At 35.2% G+C, this 22,874-nt stretch overlaps 1 protein-coding gene across 6 annotated transcripts in view; it reads left to right on the top strand.

Moving 5' to 3' along the window:
* Ric1 (RIC1 partner of RAB6A GEF complex) overlaps positions 1-22,874 on the top strand; it is a 163,645-nt gene that overhangs the window by 46,565 nt on the left and 94,206 nt on the right. For 4 of the 6 annotated variants that reach the window (XM_087183989.1, XM_087183988.1, XM_087183991.1 and 1 more), the window contains one exon: positions 6,716-6,823. The exons of 1 other annotated variant lie outside the window; for it this stretch is intronic. In XM_087183989.1, the coding sequence (XP_087040115.1) occupies positions 6,716-6,823 (108 nt within the window). Of the gene's footprint in view, positions 1-6,715; positions 6,824-7,311; positions 7,381-22,874 lie in introns of those variants that run through there. One more of the 6 variants, XM_087183992.1, reaches the window with a different exon arrangement.

Genomic DNA, 22,874 nt, shown 5'->3' with positions numbered 1-22,874 from the left:
CAGCTGTTCCAAAACTATAGAAGGATTGAACAAATAAGTCAATAAATTGTACGAAATGAGAGGCAAGTTTCTCACTTTCAGGAAAAAAAAAATTACAGATAAGCAGAGGGGCAAGCTAAAGTAAATATAGATTACACAGTATAGCTATAATCCCAGGTACTTAGGAAACTGAGGTAAGTGGATCCCAAGTTCAAGGCCAGCCTGGGGAACCTAGCAAGACCCTGTCTCAAAATAAAATTTAAAAAGATCAGGGCCTGTAGCTTAATGATAAAGTGCTTGCCTAATGTGGTTGAGGCCCTGGGTTCAATCATTAGTACCACAGAACCTCGCCAGCCAAAAATCTAGTTATATCCTAGTAGCAACAATAACTCAGATTTTGTTTTTTCTCTCTGTCTTTATTTTTGTGGTGGTGCTGGTGCTGGGAGATCTTTTTTTTTAAGGGAAGACGATATATTCTTTTTAAAAGTTTCTGTGTTACTATTACTATTAATTTTTGGTTTTTTTTGTCTCATTGTCTAGTTCAGACTAGCCTGGAACTCACAGCAATCCTCTTGGTTCAGCCTCAAGTGCTGGGATTACAGGTCTGTGCTACCACACCCAGCTGGAGTCTTGTTTTTTAAAACTTTTCTAATATGTAAACAGGGCTGATTCAAAAGCTAGGTCAGGGAAAATGCAGAATGAGCTGAAAGCATATTGTGTAAGAACATTAACTAAAAAAAATTTTTTTTTGGTACTGGGGATTGAACTCAGGGTGTCATGCTTACCAGGCAGGCGTGATGCCACTGAACTAAATAAATCCCTGGCCCCAAAAAAAAAAAATTTTTTTAAAAATGAGAGTATGTCAAAAGGATATCGGAATTAGCCTGAAACTCTCTCTCCGCTGTCAGGGTTGGAACAACTTGAGTAACAAACCATGATACTGTTGGCTTAAAATTAAAATTATCCATGATTTTGTATTGACATAAATGATTAAAAATAAAAAGGGGCCAATTTTTCTTACAGAAACATTCCAAATCTAATTATAGAAAGGTGAATAAAATAGAATACTACCTACCATTAGAATGCCACAGTGCCAGGGATTTAGCTCAGTGGTTGCACCTCCTACCTTGTAAGCACAAGGTCCCAAGTTTGATCCCTGGTACCAAAAAAAAAAGAATGCCACAGTAATAAATTTCTGCAGGCAAGATCCATGATGAGTGCTAAAGCTAATGCCTGTGAGTTTGAGAAGTAGGATAACTTATATAGATGGAGGTACATCCTAAGAAATCTGGGAGTATTATTTTCAGAAAAATGGCAATGTCATGAAAAATGAGGAAAGACTGAAACTCTTAACTGGTGGAAACTAAGTGCTCCAAGATCAGAGGAATTGAGAAATGGCCAGGAAAGTCGTGTGCGTGTGTGTGTGTGGGGGGGGTCGTTTAGCTAATTCTTGAAAGACAAAACATTTAGTTCAGCAGAATACCAGGGAAGCCAGCAGCTGATTATGGTGTGGGAATGAATGATACAGAGTAGTGAAGAGTTGGCAAACTGGCCTGTTGGAGGTCTGTTTTTGTACAGTTTGGAAGCAAAGAATGCTTTCTGTGCTTTAAAGGTTAAAGGAAAGATGCAGAAGAAGGAAAAAAAAGGAATTATGACAGATGTGTCTCACAGAGCCTATATAATTTTCTCTTAGATACTTTCAGAAAATTTGCCAGCCTCTGACATAGAAGAATGAATCAACATAACTGTATTTTTGGTCCAATTTTATAAACAGTGAGGTATCATTGATTATAATTGTGTATTTATCTCAATCATTTACATTTTCCTTCACATATTGTAAAGCTTTATTAGTAGGTACACACCTATGTATAATGGTTTGGCTTCCTAATGGATTCACCATTTCATCATTAGGAAATATTTCTCTTTATCTCTAGTGGTAATATTTCTTAAGTTAAACTCTTATCTGAATTTAATATTCCAACCATTTTGGTTTATTACTTGCATTGTATGTTTTTCTATTTTATTTTCAACTCCTTTGTATCTTTGTATTATTCCATTTCTTATAGACAACAATAAATTAATCTGTGTGTGTGTTGTTGTTGTTGTTGTTGTTGTTGGCTGCTTTCAAGAGTGCCTGTTTATCTTTGGTTTTCCTCAATTTGACTGTGATGTGATTTTATACTGTGTGAGATTTGTCAAGTTTTATTTTTGGTTTATATTTTTTATATATTTTTGGGGTTTTTTAAATTTTTATTTTTGAGATAGGCTGGCCTTGTACTATGTAGTTCAGGCTCCCCTCAAACTCACAGAGATCCTCCTGCCACAGCCTCCAGCTTGTCAAATTTTTTGAGTCTTAAGGTGTTCTTTAAATTTGGGAAATTTTCAGGTATTATTTTTTCATATATATTTTTCTGCCCCATTCTCTGTTATTCTTCTTTGACTCCTGTTATATTGCTTGAAATGATCACTGCTTATACTAGTCTATTTTCTTTTTCTCAGATTAGAGAATTTTTATTCATTGCAGATTTATGATCTGTATAATTTATTAAAAATGGGTGAGTTTTTAGTTTTTAAGCTTACAGTTTTTTGATACTGCTTATCTTTTCAGATTAGATAATTTTTATTCATTTTATTACAGATTTATTTTTAATTTATAAAAATGGATGAGTTTTTAGTTATGTTTTTCAGCTTAGAATTTTCATTAGGTTTTTTAAAAATAGTTTCTCTTTTGAGTTTTTCCTCTTTATCCTCATTCATTATGAATATATTTTTAAATCCTTCAACATACTATTTATAATCTTTGTTTTAAAATTTCTTGACTATCACTTTCTCTTTTCTTGTTCCTTCCCATGTTTACTGATTTTTTGATGTCATATATAATGCGCAGTTAATATTATATAGAGACCAGATTTTTGTTATGCTATTATAAAGAACGTCTGTATATGTTCCTCAGGCTGTTACCTTATGTAAATGCAGACTTCAAATTCAGTTTCCTTTGTGGTGGACAATATCTGACCTTATTCTTTTCTCTCAACTACCAATCATTACTGCTTTTTCATCATGTACAGTAGAGTCTTCCCTTGCAGATATAGGTTAGTGGTTGTCCTACATCTAGTGGTAGAGTTCACATGCATTTTTGAGGTTGATCTTGACAGAGACACCATTCCATTTAGAATTTCACCATAAGTTTTCAGCAGTAATATCAGGAAACTGTTTCCTAATGCCTCAAGCCAGTAAATCTGTGACTTTGTTACCCTGAGCCAGGTGCAGATTGGGTTGTACCTCTTGGCAAAAAACTGCAAATCCACAAGTCTTACATGATGTATCCTTTCACTTGAAGCTACAATCCAGTTTTTGCCTACTTAGGTTGCTCTCCATTGCCTTGAAATATTGTTTTATTCTTAGAATGGACAATTAGTCCAAATTTTCCTGCTATTGTCTGAAATCACTTCATAGAAAATAATTTTTGAATTTTTTTAAAGTCTCTTTCTCACTTGTAGTAGTGTAAATTATTAGCTAAATACCAGTTTCATTTAGACATTATTCTTTGCTTTAGCAGTATCATTGCAGTTTATTTTTTGACTTTTTTGTTTTTCAGACAGGTTCTTGGTGTGTAGTTCAGGCTGGCCTTGAACTCACTGTATAGCCCAGGCAGGCTTTGAACTCCTGACGATCCTCTCCTGCCTCAGCCTCTCAAGTGCTGGGATTATAGGTGTGCACCACTGCACCCAGCCTGTTTGGCAAATGTTGCATGAATCTTATATAATTGGGAAATAGAAACTTGACTGTTACTTGTGGCATTAAGGCTAAATTCCTCATTCTAGCATATGAGATCTCTTAATAATTGGTCTACATTATTTAAACTTTTTGTCTTTCAAGTATTACACAGTAAACCCATTGTTCAATATAATTTCTTTATTTTGAGTGCCCCTTGAGTTTTGCTGGTACTACTTCCCTGTACTAAACTGTACTACTCTTCTAGATTCTTCAAGATCTGTTTCATTGAGGTTTCCTGGCAGTCTTCTCCATTATTTCATTATGTACAGCATTTATACTCCCTATCAAAAATGTAATGAATATCAAAAGTGCTTGAAATGCTGAAGTCCAAATATAACATTATCACATTGTTTAGAATTTGAATATATGTAACCTGGTCTCCTTGAATTCTTACTACATATACTTTGTTTTACCATGTAGCCTATATGTTTTGTAAGGCAAAAGAGCCCATTGCTTTTTTGTTTGTTTGTTTATTTATTTATTTTGGTACCAAGGATCAAACTCGGGTCCTTGCGCTTGCGCAGCAGGTGGTGAAACCGCTGAGCTAAATCCCCGGCCCAGCTTTTTTTTAATTAAATAGTACCTCCTTAGCCATGTAATAAATATTGATTGAATTCTTTTTGGGTTATCTTTATATTTTTTAAAGACTTTATTTTTTAGTCTTAAACTATTGAAGGGTATCTTGGTTACTTCCAAGTTTTGACAGTTATGAGTGAAAGTGCTGTGTCACTTTTTGTGTGGACATATTTTCAGCTAATTTGCATAAATATTAAGGACTGCAAATGCTACCTATATGTAAGAGTTTGTTTAGTTTTTGTGAGAAATTGCCAAATTATCTTCCAAAGTGCCTGTAGCATTTTGCGTTCAGCAGCAGTAGCTGAGAGTTCCTGTTGCTCCATATCCTCACTAGCATTTGGTATCAACATTGGATTTGGCCATTCTAATAAGAGTATAGTGGTATCTTGCTTCAGTTTGGTTTTCTAAAGTCATATGATGTTAAACATCTTGTCATGTTTATTTTTCATGTATATCTTTTTAGTGAGGGATATGTTGAGTTCTTTTGCCTATTTTTAAAAATAAGTTTTTTTCTCTTGAGTTTTAAGAATTCTTTGTATTTTTTGGTAACAGTCCTTTATCACATAGGTCCTTTGCAAATATTTTCTCCCAGTCTGTGGCTTTCTGTCGTCATTCCCTTGACTGTTTTTCACACAGCAGTTTTCGATTTTAATGAAGTCTAGTTTATCAGTCATTTCTGTTGAACGTTGTGTGCCTTTGTGTTGTCTATAAAAAATTGTTGCCATACCTGAAGTCATCTAGATTTTTCTACTTCTTAGAGTTATTTTCTAAGAATTTTACTTTTTACATTTAGCACTTTGATTTATTTTGAATTAACTCTTGTGAAGGATGTAGGATTCATTTTGTAATGAATGTTTTTGTTCATCATTCTGTCACTATTTGTTGAAGACTTTTCTCCTTTGTGTCGCTCTGCTCCATTGTCAAAGATTAGTTAACTCCATTTATGTGAGTCTGTTTCTAGGCTCTCTATTATGTTTCTTTGATCAGCTTGTTTCTTTTTCGCCAATGCCATGCACTCTCGATTACTCTAGCTTTATAAATCTTGAAGTTAGGTAGTATCTCAGTTCTCCAACATGTTCTTCAGTATTGAGTTGACTCTTCTTGGTGTTTTGCCTCTCTGTATAAACTTTAGTTTGTTGACCTCCACAAAATAACTTGCTGGGATTTTGACTGATTGCATTGAGTCTATATATACATCACATTGGGAAGAACTGACATATTACTGACTCTTCATATCCATTAATCTGGAACATGCACTCATTTGTTTGGTATACTTCATCTTAGTTGTATTCCTTATATAAATCTTATATATATTCTGTTAGATTTATACAGTAAGTATTTCATTTTGGGGTCTTAATGTAAATCCATAAATGTTTTAAATTACGAATTCCACTTTTTCATTATAAGTGTTTGACTTTTACATATTAACTTTATATCCTGCAACTTACTGTCTTTGCTTAGTAGTTTCCAAGGTTTAGTCGTTACTGATTCTTTCAGATTTTCTCCATAGATGATCATGGTATCTATGGATAAATAGTTTTATTTCTCCCTTCTCGGTATGTATACCATTTGCTTCATTTAGGACTTGTGCTACAGTGTTGAAAAGCAATGGAGATTTTTGCCTTCTTCCTGAACTTGTTGGGACAGCTTTGAGTTTCTTTCTAAATATATTAAACGTGGGGTTTTTGTAGGTGCTCATTATCATGTTGGAGAAATTTCTCTCCATACTTAGTTTGCTGAGTTTTTATCATGAATATGTGTTAGATACATCAAATGCTTTTTCTGCATTTATTGATACTATCATGCAGTTTTTTTCTTTTTTATCCTATTGATGTGATAGGTTACAGTAATTTATTTTCTGGTGTTGAGACAGTCTTGCATGCCTGGGATATATCCCACTTGGTTGTGGTGTATACTTCTTTTTATATATTGTTAGGCTTGGTTTACCTCTATTTTGGGAGTTTGCACCTATGTTCATGAGAGATTTTAGTCTATAGGATTCTTTTTATGTAGTGCCTTTGTCTTGTTTTGGTATTAAGATAATACTGCCCTTGTAAATGATTTAGGATTATCATTTATACCCCACCCCCTTCTGTTCTCCAGAAGGCTTTGTATAAGACTTGTATAACTTCTTTAACTATTTGGTTGAATTCACCAGTGATTGCATCTGGGCCGGCTCTGTTTTGGAAAGTTACTAATTATTGATTCAGTTTTTTCAATAGGTAAAGGTTAATATTATCTGATTTGCTTGGAGTTTTGAAAATTGATGATTGAACATTAGGTTATATTGTCTTTTAAAATGTTTTCAGAATATTTTATAAGTTATGTGAAGTTTTTTATGTTTTTATGAGCTATTAACAAAAGTACAACTATTTTCTTCCAGCCTAGTGTATTAATTGTAACCTACAAGGAACCTGCAAAATCATCTACTCAGTTTGGATTCTATAAACAAGCTGAATGGAGGCCAGATAGTACCATGATAGCTGTTTCAGTAAGTAGATTTTTCAACTTTAACAGTGTTTTCTTATGAAATAATTGTATTGTATTTAAGATTGCTTCTCTTAGATGGCTTCCTTTTAATCCTTCAAATATTTAAGGATTTATCTTCCTACGATAAGAATTGTTGTACTAATTCTTTTATGTATGTACTATGTTCTGTTCTACTGTATCTTTGTTGACTTTATTACACCCTACCATCCCTAAACATGGAACCTATTATATGATTGTCTCACTTTCTTCCTTTCTTCCTAAAATCTCATCCAGTTTTTTAAAGCTATTTTCCATATTCACACACTACTCTTGAATGTATATTTACGTTCTGCCTTCCATTCACTCCACAAAATAATAAACTTTATGTGCTTGTATCATATTAAATTTTTATAGCTTTTGAATTTCTTTCTGCATTTATCTTATTCCATTACATGTGCCTATAACTGGTTAATTTTACCTTTTCAATGTATATTTTATTGCTGTCTTTAGGGGTGTCATTTTCATCTGATTTGCAGTGGCAACAATATATATGGTTAACATGTATTGAGCACTTCCATTGTAAGTACTGTTACAATCAATTTGCATGGATTATCTCATTTCATTTTTAGATCTGTGCTTTGAATTAAATTATCTTTCATAATACATTGAATAAATTGAGGCTCTGAAAATTAAGCCATATCCAAGGTCACACAAATGGTGTACATTGGACCAATAAAATATAAACTTGGGAATTCATGTTTTATCCTCTTAACCATTAGACAGACTTATCTTTCTATCAGTTTTCTTTCTAGTCTGTGTTGTATTATACTAATAATCAGAAAATATGCCAAATAGTCAAATATGTTGAATTATTCTGCACTTGCTATATTAGCAGTTGGAAGACTAACAGTCAGATTCTAGATCTACCTTGCTGCCTATTTATATATGGTCTGTGGACTCAAAATAATTTTTATATATTTTTTAAAATTAATTTTATTGGTACATTTTAGGTATACAATATAATGACATTCATCATTGGAAATTTGCACCTTTACATAATCTCTCTTGGTTCTTATTTTTTCCCCATTCTCCTGCACTCCCTTCAACCCCTCCATCCCTCCCTATTTACAAAGACTTTGTTTCCATTTTTGCATTTTCTCATATTAATTCTATTCCCTTCTTTCCTTTCCTCTACCCCTCCCACTTCCTCTTTGCTCCTTTTCTTCCTATTTCACATTATCTATTATACCTTTTAGTCCTTATTTACACTTTCAGTTTCTCACTATTAGAGAAACTATTTCTCACAAATAGAGAAACTATTTGGTATTTACACCTGTGCCCTATTTATTTCACTTAAGAGTATTGCCTCAATGTGCATCCATTTAGCTACTATAAATGTCTCTAATTTCTCATTTTTTATGGCTGAATAGTACTCCATTTAATTTTAAAAACCACATTTTCTTTATCCAGTCTCCAGTTGATGGGCAATTGGGCAGCTGCCAAGTTTTAGCTATTAGAAATTGTGCTGCTATGAACATGGGGGGGACATATATCACTGTGATATGATTCTTTTAATTTGGGGAAGATACCCAGCAGGGGAATAGCTGGGTGAAATGAGACTTCTAGTCCTAGTTCTTTTTTTTTGGTACCAGGGATCAAACTCAGGACCTTGCACTTGCGAGGCAGGCAGTGGAACCACTGAGCTAAATCCCCAGCCCCAAGTCCTAGTTCTTTGAGGTATCTCCATACTGATTTCCACAGTGGTTGCAACAGTCTACACTCCCACCAGCAGTGGAACAGTGTTCCACTTTCCCCACAGTGCTGCCAGGATTTGTTATTGATTGGTTTCATGATAGCAGCCATTCTTGATGGAGTCACTCTGAGCATTGGTGGAATCTGAGCGTTGTTTTCATTTGCATCTCTCGAATGACCGGTGATGTTAAATATTTTTTCATATGTTTATTTGCTATTTCTACTTCTTTGTCTGAGAAATGTCTGTTCATTTCAGATGCCCATTTTCGGATTGAGTCTTTAAATTTGGGAGGTCTCTTTTTTTAAGTTCTTTATAGATTCTAGATAGTAGACCTTTGAGGAACAGGTACATTGTGGGTTGTCTCTTCACACTGTTGGTGGTTTCTCTTGCTGTGCAGAAGCTTTTTAATAAGAAGAGATCCCACTTGTTGATTGTTTGTACTAGTTCACTGGCAACTGAGGTTTTGTTCATAAAATCTTTTCCTACACCAGTGTCTTCAAGAGTTCTACCTAACCTCTGTTCCAGCCGGTTCAGCATTTCTTTTTTAATATTTAGATCCTTAGTCCATGTTGATTTTAGTTTAGTGTATGGTGAGAGATATAGGTCTAGTTTTCATCTTTGGCAAGTTGAAACCCAATTTGTCCAGCACCATTTATTAAAGAGGCCTTCTTTCCTCCAGTGAGGGTGTTTGGCCCCTTTGTCAACGATGAGGTGGCTGAGTGTGTCTGGAGTCGTTTCTGTATCTTCTCATCTGTTCCACTGGTCCTCAGGTCTGTTTCTTTGCCAGTACCATGCTGTTTTTATCACGGTGACTTTGTAGTATAGTTTCAAGTTGGTAATTGTGATATCCCCGGCCATGTCTCTGTTACCTAGAATTGCTTTTACTTTTCTGGGTCTCTTCTTGTTCCAGATGAATTTTTGGATTGTTTTCTCAAGATCTGTGAAGTATGCTGCTGGAATTTCAATTGGGATTACATTGAATCTGTAAAACAGTTTTGGAAGTGTGGCCATTTTCACTATGTTGATTCTTCCTACCGAGGAGCAAGAAATGTCTTTCCATTTTCTGAAATTTTCAGTCTCTTTTCAGAGTGCTGTAGTTTTCAGAGAAGAAGTCTTTGATTTCTTTTGTTAGGTTGATTCCTAGGTATTTCAGTATTTGGATGCTATTGTGAAAGGAATTGTTTGCATTATTTCTGTCTCAGTGACTCTGTTGTTCATGTAGAGGAAAGCTTTTGATTTTTGTGTGTTGACCATGTAATCAGCTACTTTACTAAATTTGGTTATTAAGTCGAGAAGACTTTTTGGTGGATTTTAAGGTCTTCTATATAAAGTATTATGTCATCTGCAAATAATGACAATTTGATTTCTTTGTTTCCTATCTTTATTCTTTTTCTTTCTCTTGTCTAATTGCTGTGGCTGATGTTTCCAAGACTATATTGAACAGGAGTGGTGATAGTGGACATCTTGTCTTGTTCCTGATTTTAAATGTGAAGGATTTCAGTTTTTGACCATTTAGTATGATATTGGCTGTTGGTTTTTCATAGATGGCTTTTATCAGATTGAGGTAGAGACCGTCTATTCCAATTTTTTGTAGGGTTTTTATTATAAATGCGTGTTGGATTTTGTCAGATGCTTTTTCTGCATCTATTGAGATGATCATGTGGTTTTTGTCCTTGCCTCTATTGATATAGTGTATTACATTGATTGATTTGCATATGTTGAACCATCCCTACATCCCTAGGATGAATCCCATTTGGTCAGGGTGTTTGATCTTCTTCATGATCCTTCTGCATTCTGTTTGCCAGTATCTTATGAAGGATTTTTACATCTATGTTCATCAGTGAGATTGGCCTATAGTTCTCTTTTTCAGTTGGGTCTTTCTCTGCGTTGGGGCTCAAGGTGATGCTTGGTTCCAGGAATGAATTTGGGAGTATTGCTTCTCTTTCAATTTCATTGAAGAGTTTAAACAATAGTGGCAATAGTTCCTCTCTAAATCTCTTGTAGAATTCAGCAGGGAAGCCGTCAGGACCCAGGCTTTTATTAGTTGGTAAGTTTTTGTTACATTTTCAATTTCATTGATTGATATTGGGTTGTTTAGAATTTTTAGATCTCCTTCATTCAACTTTGGTAATTCGTATGTATCTAGCAATCTGTCCGTTTCTTCTGTGTTTTCCTTCTTATTGGCATACAGGTTCTGGAAGTAGGTGTTGATGATCCTCTGGATTTCTGCTGGGTCTGTTGTCATTTCACCCTTTTCATTCCTAATTGCATGGATTTGGGCCTTTTCTTTCCTTCTTCTCATAAGGTTGTCTAAGGGTTTGTCGATTTTGTTTATTCTTTTGAAGAACCAACTCTTGGCTTTGTTAACTTTCTTTTGTATTGTTCTCTTAGTCTCTGTTGCATTGATGTCTTCTCTAATCTTTATAATTTCCTCCCTTGTATGAGCTTTGGGTTTAACCTGCTGTTCTTTTCCTAGAAGCTTGAGGTTCAGCATTAGGTTGTTTATTTGAGCTCGCTCTGTTTTCCTACTATGAGTGAGTATTCACTGCTATGAATTTCCCTCTTAAGATAGCTTTTATTGTATCCAATAGATTCTGGTATGTTATATTATTATTGTCATTTAATTGTAGGAACTGTCTGATTTCTTCTTTCATTTCCTCTGTGACCCATTGGTTATTCAGAAGTGTGTTGTTCAGTTTCCATGTGTTTATGAAATTTTTGTGGTTTCTTTTGCTATTGATCTCCAATTTCATTGCAGTATGGTCTGATAATATACAGGGGATAACTTCAGTTCCTTTACACTTACTTAAACATGTTCTAGGAGTGAGTATGTGGTCTGTTTTGGAGGATGATCCGTGTGTAGCTGAAAAAAACTTGTATTCTGATTTTGTTGGGTGGATCACTGTAAACATCTGTTAAGTTCATTTGTTTAAGTTTGATTGAATTCTACTATTTCGTTGCTTGTTTTTGTCTAGTTGATCTATTTATTTGTGAGAGTGGGGTATTGAGGTCCCCCACTACTATTGTATTAGTGTTTATATGATTTTTCATGTCAGTATTTATGTTATATAGTTGGGCACACTAGTGTTTGGTGCATATATGTTTATGATTGTCATCTCTTCCTCTTGGATTGTTTCCTTTACAAGGATGTAGTATCCTTCTTTGTCTCTTAATCAGTGTTCGTTTGAAATCCACTTGATCTGCAAAGAGGGTAGCTACTCCTGCTTTTTTTCGGGTTCCTGTGGCATCGAGTATTGTTTTCCACCCTTTAACTTTCAGTCTGTGAATTTCTTTTTGAAATAAGTATGTTTCTTGTATGTAGCATATTGTTGGATCTTGCTTCTTGACCCATTCTGCCAGTCTGTTTCTTTTGAATGGTGAGTTGAGACCATTAACATTGATGGTTATAATTGATACGTATTGACTTATCATTGTCATGACATTTTTTTGTTGTTGGTTTTACCCCTTTTGGTTTAGTTTCTTATCGTGCTTGATGGATTCATTCTGCTGGACTTCCTGGTGTTGCAATCCTCATTGTCTTTTCCTAGGATATTGTCTAAAATTTTTTGGAGTGATGGTTTGGTATTCATGAAGTTCCTAAGGTGCTCTTTTCATGAAAGTGTCTTATTTCTCCCTCAGTTTTGAAAGATAGTTTTGCAGGATTAATTAAATCTGGATTGGAGGCTGTTCTCTTTTAGGGCTTGAAATACGTCACTCCAAGCTCTTCTTGCCTTGAGGGTTTGCATTGAGAAGTCTGCTGTGATTCTGATGGGCTTTCCTTTGTATGTGATTTGTTTCTTTTCTCTAACTGCTTGTAGAATTTTGTTCTTCTGTTGGATTTCTGGAATCTTAACTATTATATACCTATGTGTACATTTTTTTTTTTATCAAGGCTAGTTGGAGTCCTCTATGCCTCATTTATCTGTATGTCAAGTTCTTTTCTCCTGCTTGGGAAGTTTTCTGCCTTCACTTATGTGAACAGTTTTTTTTTTTTATGTCACCTGAATTCTCTCCTTTTTCTTCATTGACTCCAGTCTTATGTTATTCTTCTTTGCATCGTCTAGCAGCTGCTGGATTGATTTCTTGTGGTCCCTTACAATTTTAAAGCAGTTTTTCTTTTCCTGGTCTCTGATTGCAATCTTATCTTTTGTATCTGAAATTCTGTCCTCACATGGGCTCATTCTGCTGTGTAGACTTTCAGTGGAGTTTTTCATCTCCTGCAAATCTATTTGCATCTGTTTAATGGATTCCATTTGTTTCCTGTGTTGGGATTCTATCATGTTCCTTAGATCCTCTATTTTTTTTATCTGTGTCCTCTCTAGATTTATTAATGGGCACAATCTCTCTTGTTATCTGAGAAATTATTTCTGATTTCATTTTTTTCCAGATCCTCTTTGGTTGCCAGTTCAGGGAGTCCAGGTGGTTGAGTATCAGATTGTTCCATTTTGTTTTCCTTTGGGGTTGCTTTAGGTGATCTGGAAGTCTGGTTTTGAGACTTGTTCACGTGTCTTCTCATTTCAATGGGGAAGGGGTGTGTGCTGCTCGTGCCCCCTGTGGCTCACCTCCTCTGTGCTGGAGGCTGTGGTATGGTGGCCCAGAAGGTTTACCTCCTCTGTGCTGGTGGCAGCTCTGCTCCTCTGTGGTGGGGCCGGTGGTACAGGGACCCAGGAGTTTCGCCTCCTCTGTGCTCTGGGCAGCTCTGCTCCTCTGCAGTGGGGGGCAGCTGTGCTCCTCTGTGCCTGGTGCGGTGGTATGGTGTCCTGAAAGTTTCACCTTCTCTGCTCTGGGGTCAGCTCTTCTCCCTAATTTTTATATATTGAAATGATTGAAACAAATGAAAGTATATTTTGTTACACTTGGAAATTGTCATATCTAAATTTTAGTGTCCATAAATAAAGTTTTATTGAACTACAGATATGTTCACATATTTATAGTCTATGTATGATTTCTTCAAGCCACAACAGCCGGTAGAATTCAACAGTGCTCACAGCAACCATATGTGATGCTTTCGATGCTTATTCTTCTGTTTGGTTTCCTATAAATCATAGAATTACAAGTTCATGCATGTCAAATGCCACACATGCTGTGACATTTATGTTATTTTTTCTGTCCGTTTGTACTCATGTGAAAAAAACAGATAAAGAGAAAAGTAGACTTTGGACTTTTAAAACACACTGGAGTGCTCAGTCTTTTATTACTGAATTACATGGCAAAACATTGTTTTCATTATGCAGTGAATTGTACTGTAGCTATGCCAAAGGAATATAATATATGTTGACACTACCAGACTACTCATCACAATATTTCTAGTTCACTGAAAATAATACAAAGATTAGAAAATTTTAGACAGAATTTGTCAGTACAGCAGAACTTCATAAAAATAAAATATAAACATAAGTATCCTCAAAATAGATTTGCTTGGTTAATTGATGAGTTGACAAATGTAATGGTCACTGCTTCATATGAAATGTCAAGGAAGTACTCTGTACAAATAGTATGTGTGGAACACCACAATATGAAACATTCTCAAAGAAGTTGAGTTGACAAATCTTTAAATACAGTGCAATTCACAGGAGTCTACTAAAGTATATATTAATTGATAGTAATGAAAATACATGAGGAAGACAAAGAAACTTAGATTTACAAAGCTTATAAAAATGGAAGACTTAAAAGTCTATGGTTATTAAAAAAAAAAAAAGCCTATGGTTATTATAAGTTTTTGTTAAAGATAGAAGCTAGATCTCCTGATTTGCCCTGTCCCACAACTTGCTGTTTAATTGACTTAGAAGTGGTAAAAGTTTATTAGAAACTTTTAGCTCATGTCTGAAATCAACATTTTTCTGAACTTGGAAGAGCCTGTTCCACCACTGAGTGAATATGAAAAAAATTTTGTTTTTTTAGGTGCTGGTAACAAAACCCAGGGCTTCATCAGTGCGAGGCAAGTGCCTTACCACTGAGGTATTACTCCCCTTCCTCCAGAAAATAACTCTTGCTTCGAACTTGATAACAGTTCCTAATGAATTTTGTCTAGAACTACAGAGCAAACATTGCTTATCTGTGAAAGTGATATGAGGTGAAGTCATTTCAATGACAGCTAATAAAATTGTTTAAAACACAAGTAACGTCAGACTGCTTTTTGTAGTATTCTTGAAAATTAAACCAAAATCTTTATCCCACACAGAATTAGCAGGAGATGTATTTCCTCAAGCCATAGTTCCAATAGCATTTGTAGGACCTTTCTGGAGATCCAAAGAAAATTTTTGTATAACAAAATCCATTTGTACAAAAGAGCTTCCACATAAACTTCAATTAGATGTGAATACTTTGCAATGTTAAAAAGCAAGCATCAAGAGAAGAATCTAACAGAGTTCTATAATAGCCTACCAGGTGACAGTTATAATGCATTAAAATCATGTTTATGGATTGATAAGCAATATTTGACTGTACTTGTATGGAAAGGCATTTTCAGATGTGAAATACGTAAATTCTCCCTATTTACCAGCATTAATAGATAAAACTTTGCAATCAAAGCTGGGTTTGGTGGCACAGGCCTGTAATGAAGGCACTCTGGAGGCTGAGGCAGGAGGTTAACCTCAAGTCTCAAGGCCAGCCTGGGCTACATAGTGAGGCCAAGGTCTGTCTGAACTGCATAGCGAACCCTTCTGTCAAGAACCAAACCCAACCAAATAAAAAACTTTGCAATCAGTTTTGGTGATAGGGAGTACTAAATTTAAACTCTGTTACTCTGATCAAAAGAAATTCCATTCTCATTAGTGGACATGTATTATTTTTTAAAATGTGCTAGGTCAGTGGTGGTGAACCTTTTAGAGCTTTTAATGATAAATAGCTGGCTGTAGCACATGTGCCATAGGTTCGCCACCATGATACATACTAGTTTATCATTACTATTATATTTAGTCGTTTTTGTTTTATTTTCTTTTCTTTTGTTTATATATTTAGATGATTATAACTCTTAACACTTACTAAGATTTTGTTTTCTCTCTGCATTAGTTATGCCTTTTTATTTTTCTATATTTAGGTGCCCTGATATCTTGAGGCTCTGTTGTCCCTGGAGAGATGGCCCTTTCTTATGGTTAGCCAATTTCTGAAAGACTCACTATAAGTGTATCTTTGTATGCAAACCAGCCACTTAATAGGATATACCTGCCCAACCACTTCCATTATCAACCTCTTTATCTCAGGGCCAGGTGCAAGATAGTTAAAACCACCCTATAGTCCAGAGCCCACTGAAATTAATTCAGGTTAGTCAATTCTAAGTCTGCTTCACCCATTCCTTCCCATGGAAATGACAGTAAAGGCTCTCATCCATGTTTTCCCCTGTTTCTGCTACCCAAAGTAGCCCATTGTATGATACACTGTGCTCCCTCCTCCTGCAGTAACAAACCCTCCAATAGCAGTTGTCCACTGACCCGTGAACCTCACCATATCTGACTAGTAATAAAACTTACCTTGTAAAATTTGGTTTAAGGTCCTTTATTCTCTAGTTGCCAAACTGGCTCATTATTTATATTTATATATATATATATTTATATATATTTAATATTCTAATATGTAGAGAAAAATGACAACATTTGCTAATTGTTATGAGTGACAATGGATGAGTGAGATGAGTAGTTGAAGATGACTCTGGCTTCAAGCTTAGATGATTGGATGAATGTCTGACAGTTAGTGAAAAATATGCGAAAGAGAAGTTTCATGAAAGATACGATTTTCAGAATTTGGTCTCAAGAGTTTTGGTATATAACATTAATTTTTAAAAATTGGGGTAAAGCACACATACCATAAATTTGCCATTTTAATCCTTTTATATGCACAATTCACTGTCATTAGTTATATTCACCACATTATACAACTGTTTCCTTTATCATCACCTAAAGAGAAGATTGGTAATCATTAAACATAACCTAGCATTTTCAATTCTCCCAGCTCCTGGTAATCTCTAATCAACTTTCTGTGTCTGTGAATTTGCTTATTTCAGGTACCTGATGTAAATGTAAATATGTTGTCCTATGTGTCTAACTTATGTCATTTAGTGTTTTCAAGACTCATCCCCATTATATCAGAACTTCATTTTTTATGTCAGAGTAATAGTCCATGTTATGTTTGTAGCACATTTTGTTTATCCATTGATCTGGTGATGGACATTTGTGTTGTTTCCAGCTTGTGACTATTGTGAATAACATTGTACCCTGTATTTTCCTGTTTCTTGGCAGCCCAAGGAGAGGATTTCACTCAGCCCACCCAGCTTGAATAGTAAAGAGACCACATGCAACCAAAGTCTTAGTTTTAGGGAAAATGAGAGTTTATTGCAGAATAGGAAAGAGGACCTGGGCCAGGTCATCAAAATGACCAGGTTCCTTTTTCTCCAGTTTCTTTATTTTCCCAGTTCCTGCCCTTAGGGTGTTCCCTGCTTTCCTCTTGTATATGTATGAATGAAGAGGGAAAATTTCTATTTTGGGCTCTCCTTAATTTTCCCATGCTTCCCATCTTTACAGTGCTCCATACCCTCCTCTTGCATATGTGTGAGTGAAGAGGAAAGTTGCTTTGTACCCTGGGTGGAAACATATGACCTCTGTGTTACCTACAACCATCCCCCATACTGCTCAATCTGTCTGCCTATAGTACTGCATTGCACATTACCATACAATTATCTGTTGGAGTCTTTGCTTTCAATTCTTTTGGTTGTGTACTCAGATGTGAAATTGCTAGATCAAATTGCATAAAGGATGTACTTCTCTTTGGCAGAGTCTGAGAGCTCCAGTTTCTCACCATCCTTAGCACTTAATTTCTGTTGTTTGTTTAAATAGTAATCATCATAAAAGGTAGAAGGGGAGTATCTCATTGTGGTTTTGATTAGTACTTCTCTGATGACTAATACTGTTCATCATCTTTTCATGTACTTGTCATCCATTTACATATACATATCTGGAGAAATATTCAGATTCTTTGCCCTTTTGAATTGAATTGTTTTTGCATTATTCTGTTTATCAGCGGTGGTGGACCTATAGCACATGTGTTTCTATGAGCTGTTTTTTCTAAACTGAAACATCAGTATTCAGGTTTAATTGCAGTGTTGGGACTTTGCAATAAATAATTGGAATTTGACTTGTGGTTTGGGCACTTGTCTCTTAAAGGTTCACCATAACTGGTGTATATATTCTTAACATTGATTCCCTTATGAGATATATGATTAGCCAATATTTTCTCCTATTCTCTGATTTTTTTTTAATTCTTCTTATGGTCCTTTGATGTGTGTAAGGTAATTTCAATAAAGTATGTGTGTGTGTGTGTGTGTGTGTGTGTGTGTATATATATATATATATTTTTTTTTTTTTTAAATACCGGGGATTGAACCCAGGACCTTGTGCTTGCGAGGCAGGTGGTGGAACCACTGGGCTAAATCCCCAGCCCCTAATAAAGTATAATTTATGTATTTTTTATTGCATATGCTTTAAGTGTCATGTGCAAAAAATCATTGACAAATCCAGTGCCATGAAGATCTTCCTCCATATTTTCCTCTAAGAGTTTTACAGCTCTTGCTCTTAAGTTTAGGGCTTTGATCCATTGTGAGTTAATTTTTGTGTCCAGCTTAATTGTTTTGCATTTGATATCCAATTTTCTTAGTACCATATGTTAAAGTACTATTCTTTTCTCATTAAATGATCTTGGCACCCTTTTTGGTAGTCATTTGGGCATTGCTTTTGGAGTTTATTTCTAAATACTCTATTTCATTGTTCTTTGTGTGTCCTTATTTCAATACCATGCTGTTTTAATTACTGTAGTTTTGTAGTAGGTTTTGAAATAAAGTAGTAGATTACTCCAATTTTACTCTTCTGTTTCAAGACAGTTTAGTTGTGCCAGGTCACTTAATCATCCTATGAAGTTTAGAAGTACCTTATCTTATTCTGTAAAGCATACCACTAGGACTTTGATTGAAGTCTTACTTGTCAATAAGACACAATACCTGACATCCAGAAATTAGAGGGAAGGTTTATTTTAGCTTAGAATTTTAGAGGTTTTAGTCCATAGTTGACTGGCTCCAAGGCAGAGTGGCATAGCAGAGTGGCATCACAAAGGAGAAACAGTCCATGGCACTACAAGCAGGAAGATGCAAGCCTCCCTTTCCCTTTTATTCCATTCAGGCTACAAGCCTATTGGTTGGTGCCACCCACCAACTAGGGTAGGCAGTCCCATTATCCACACCCAGAAATACGATAAACCAGTCAGTGGACTAATTTAGTTACCACACACCCTTAATCCATGAGCAAACCTATGACACATGCTGCAGCCTGCTGTTTGTTATCATTAAAAGCTCTAAAAGGTTTGCCATTGCTGCCCTAGATCCAGTTACCTCCAAAAAGCCCCACCTATGAGTACATGAGGCTTTGAGGGAATATCTAGATACAAGCCATAACAATAGAGATTGCACTATAGATCTCTTTGGAAGCATTGTTTTTTGGGTTTTTTGGTTTTTGGAGAAAGGGTGTCATTTTTACTGTGTAGTCCGGGCTGGCCTTCAACTCATTATATAGTACAGCCTGGCCTTGAACTCATGGCAGTCTTCCTGCATCAGCCTCACGAGTGCTAGGATCCAAGCATGTGCCACCATGTCTGGCTCATTGTTGTCATAATAGTAAATCTTCCAGTCCATGGGCTTATTTTGTCTTTAATTTTTAAAGAAATTTTGTTACTCAAAAGAGATTATATATATGTATGTGTGTGTATAAAAAATCACATTAATCATAGGAAATTTGTACCTTTACATAATATATCCTGATTTCTGTTCTTTTCCCTATATCCCTCTGCTTCCTTCAATCTTTCTTCCCATTATTTGTAAAACTTTGTTTCCATTTTTTTCTATTACTTTCCCCCCCTTTTCCCTTCCTTCCCTTCCCCCTTCTCCCTCCCTTCTTCCCTTCCCATTGGAACATTTTCTTCCTGCTTCCCAGTATCTCTCATCCATTTTGGTCCATATTTTTGCTTTCAATTTCTCACATTAGAGCAACAATGCAATATTTAAACATGTGTATCTGACTTATTTCTCTTTAAAAGTATGGTCTTAAGGTTCATCCATTTACCCAAAAAATGTCTCAAGCTTATCCTTCTTCATGGCAGAGTGGCATTGTGTTGTCTATAAAAGCTACATTTTCTTTATCCATTTATCCATTGTTAGGCATCTGGGCTGTTTCCAAGATTTAGCTATTAGCTATTATAAATTGTGCTACTATAAACATGGTTATCCATATATTGCTGTAGTATGATTCTTTTAATTCTTTTGGGCTGATACCAAGAAGGGGAATGGTCAAATGGAATCTTTATACTGATTTCCATGTTGATTGTACTGGTTTACACTCCCACTAGCAATGGAGAAGGGTTCCTTTTTCCTCAAAGCCTCACCAGGATTTGTTATTGTTTGATTTCTTGATGATAGTCATTCTTTCTAGAGTGAAATGGAATTTCATCATTGTTTTAGTTTATATTTCTCAAATGACCAGTGATACTGAACATTTTTTCATATATTTATTTCCTGTTCGTACTTCTTCTGAGAAGTATCTATTCATTTCAGATACTCATTTTTGGATTGGGCCTTTAAATTTGGAGGGTCTGATATTTTCTAGTTATTACATATTCTAGATATTAATTGAGGAATAGCTCATAAAAATTTTTTTCCCATTTGGTGGGTTGTTACTTCACTCTGTTGGTGGTTTCTTTTGCTGTGCGAAAGCTTATTAATATGATGAGATCCCAGTTGTTGATTCTTTGTAATATTTTCTGTATGACTGGGGTTTTGTTCATAAAGTCTTTGTCTACACCTGTGTCTTTTAGAATTTTACCTATTTTATCTTCCAGCAGATTGTTTCTGTTTGAATAGTTATATCTTTGATCCATTTCAATTTTAGTTTAGTGCAAGGTAAGAGATATGGGTCTAGGTTTAATCTTTGGCATGTAGAAAGCCAGTTTTCCTACCATCATTTATTAAAGAGGCTTTCTGCCAGTGAAAGTGTTTGGTCCTTTTGTCAAGATAAAGTGGCTGGGTGCATTTGGAATTGTTTCTGCATCTGTGTTCCATTGGTTCTCAGAGTTGTCTGTTTCCCAGTACCATGCTGTTTTTAATCACAATAGCTTTGCAGTATAATTTCAAGTCAGGGCTTGTGATGCTGCTTGCCTTGCCTTTGTTTCCCAGAATTGCTTTTGCTGTTCTAGGTCCTTTCTGGTTCCAAATGAATTTTAGGATTCTTTTCTCTAATTGTGTGAAGTATTCTGTTGATATTTTGATTGAGATTGCATTAAAATTTGCTTAAAAATTTTGGAAGTTTGTCCATTTTAACTATATTAATTCTGCCTATCCAACAACAAGAGATATCTTTTCATTTTCACATACCTTCTTCAGTCTCCCTTTTCAAAGTACTGTAGTTTTAGAACTTTTACTTCCTTCATTAAATTGATTTCTAAGTATGTCATTTTTCTTGATGGTGTTGTTTCCCTTACCAGAGGTTAATCAATCCTCTGACTTCCTAGAAAGGGGGACAGAGAGGGCTAAAGAAGAAAAGACAATAGAGACTTGCGTAATTTCAAAGTATATGGGAGGGGTGGAGGTTGGGGGTTGAGGGTTAGGGTGGGAGATCAGTGCCTCGGAGCTGGCAAAGACAAAGACACTGCAAGCTTGCCACTATTTATTGGGTTGATAGGGAGAATCAGATAACTAGAGGGCGGAGATCATCCTAAATTGCCAGTATTTTACAATTGGAGGAAGTAACACATGACTGGAAGGATTGTGATAATCCTATGATGATGAGGATCTTATGCTGATGAGCTAAAGTTGATTACAAGCTGAAATGAGGAAAATGTTCTTACAACAGTAGGTGGATGAGTTAAGCTGATAAGGAATTTGTCCCTCCCCAGGTGAAATGATTTTTCCCCAAAATTATGTAGAATGGCTCCTGACATTCCCTAATTTTTCTTTCAGTAAGTTTGTTATTTATGTACAGGGATGCTATTGATTTTTGAGTGTTGACTTTGTATCCTGCTACACTGCTAAATTTGGGCATTAAATCTGGGAGTCTTTTGGTAGAGGTTTTTCAGTTTTTGACCATTTTGTATGATGTTGGCTATTGGTTTGTCATAGATGGCTTTTAACAGATTGAGAAAAAGACCTTCTATTCCCATTTTCTGTAGTTGTTTTTTTTTTTATCATGAATGGGCCTTCTAGAATTCCAGTCATAATCCAAGTTGTTTGTATGTGAAGCCAGTCATAACTTGAAGGTCCACTGTACTTTTAAATTTCATTATCTGATATTGGGATATTTGGAATTATTATATCTTCTTGATTCCACCTTAGTATTTCATATATACAATATATAGGAATCTGTCCATTTCTTCTGAATTTTCTATCTTATTAGAGTACAGATTCTCAAAGTAGATATTGATAATCTTCTGGATTTCTGCAGGATCCATTATGATTTCACCCTTTTCCTTTGCAATTGCGTGTTTTTGAGTCGTGTCTTTTTTTATAAGGTTGGCTAAGAATTTGTCTATTTTACTTAGTCTTTCAAGGAACCAACTCTTTGATTTATTGATTCTTTGTATTGTTTTCTTCTCAGTTGCATTAATTTCTGCTCTGATCTTTATAATTTCCTTTCTTGTATGAGCTTTGGGTTTAACTTGCTGTTTTTCTAGAAGCTTGAGATTTAACATGAGGTTATTTATTTTAGCACGCTCTGTTTTTCTAATGTGAGAATTCACCTCTAAATTCCCCTCATAGGACTGCTTTCATTGTGTCCCATAAGTTTCAGTAGGTTGTATTGGCATTATCATTTAACTGTAAAAACTGTCTAATTTCTTCCTTAATATCTGTTTGAATCTGTTTCATGGAATCCAATTCTTTCCTATGTTGGGTGTTCACTCTTTCCATTACTTTCCTAAAGCTCCTCTATTTGTTTTTTTTTTAATAGGTATTTTTAGATTCACTGACCATATCCTTCCTTATGGTTGTCATCTATGGCCTGTGAAATTTAGTGATCTGTGAAATTAGTTCTGATTTGGTTTTTTTCTAGAGCCTCATTTGTCTGCTTTGTTACTTCTGCTACTACCATTCAGAAAGTTCAGCTGGGTGTTTTTTTTATATCTTCCATTTCAATACCCCCTGGATTTGCCTTGGGTGAGCTAGAGGTCTGGGACTGCATCTTGCTTCCATGTCTTCTCATTTTTTATTTTTTAAAATTTATTTTCTTTTACTTTTTTTTTTTTTTGGTACTGAGGATCAAACTTGGGACCTTCATTTTTTATTTTTTTTATTTGT

This window comes from Heterocephalus glaber, unplaced genomic scaffold, assembly GCF_053883595.1.
Source record: "Heterocephalus glaber isolate CG9 unplaced genomic scaffold, H.glaber_assembly_v1.0 deba00001481, whole genome shotgun sequence".
Lineage (NCBI taxonomy): Eukaryota > Metazoa > Chordata > Mammalia > Rodentia > Bathyergidae > Heterocephalus > Heterocephalus glaber.
Note: the sequence above shows the minus strand (reverse complement) of the source record. Positions and strands in the feature narration are given on the sequence as shown.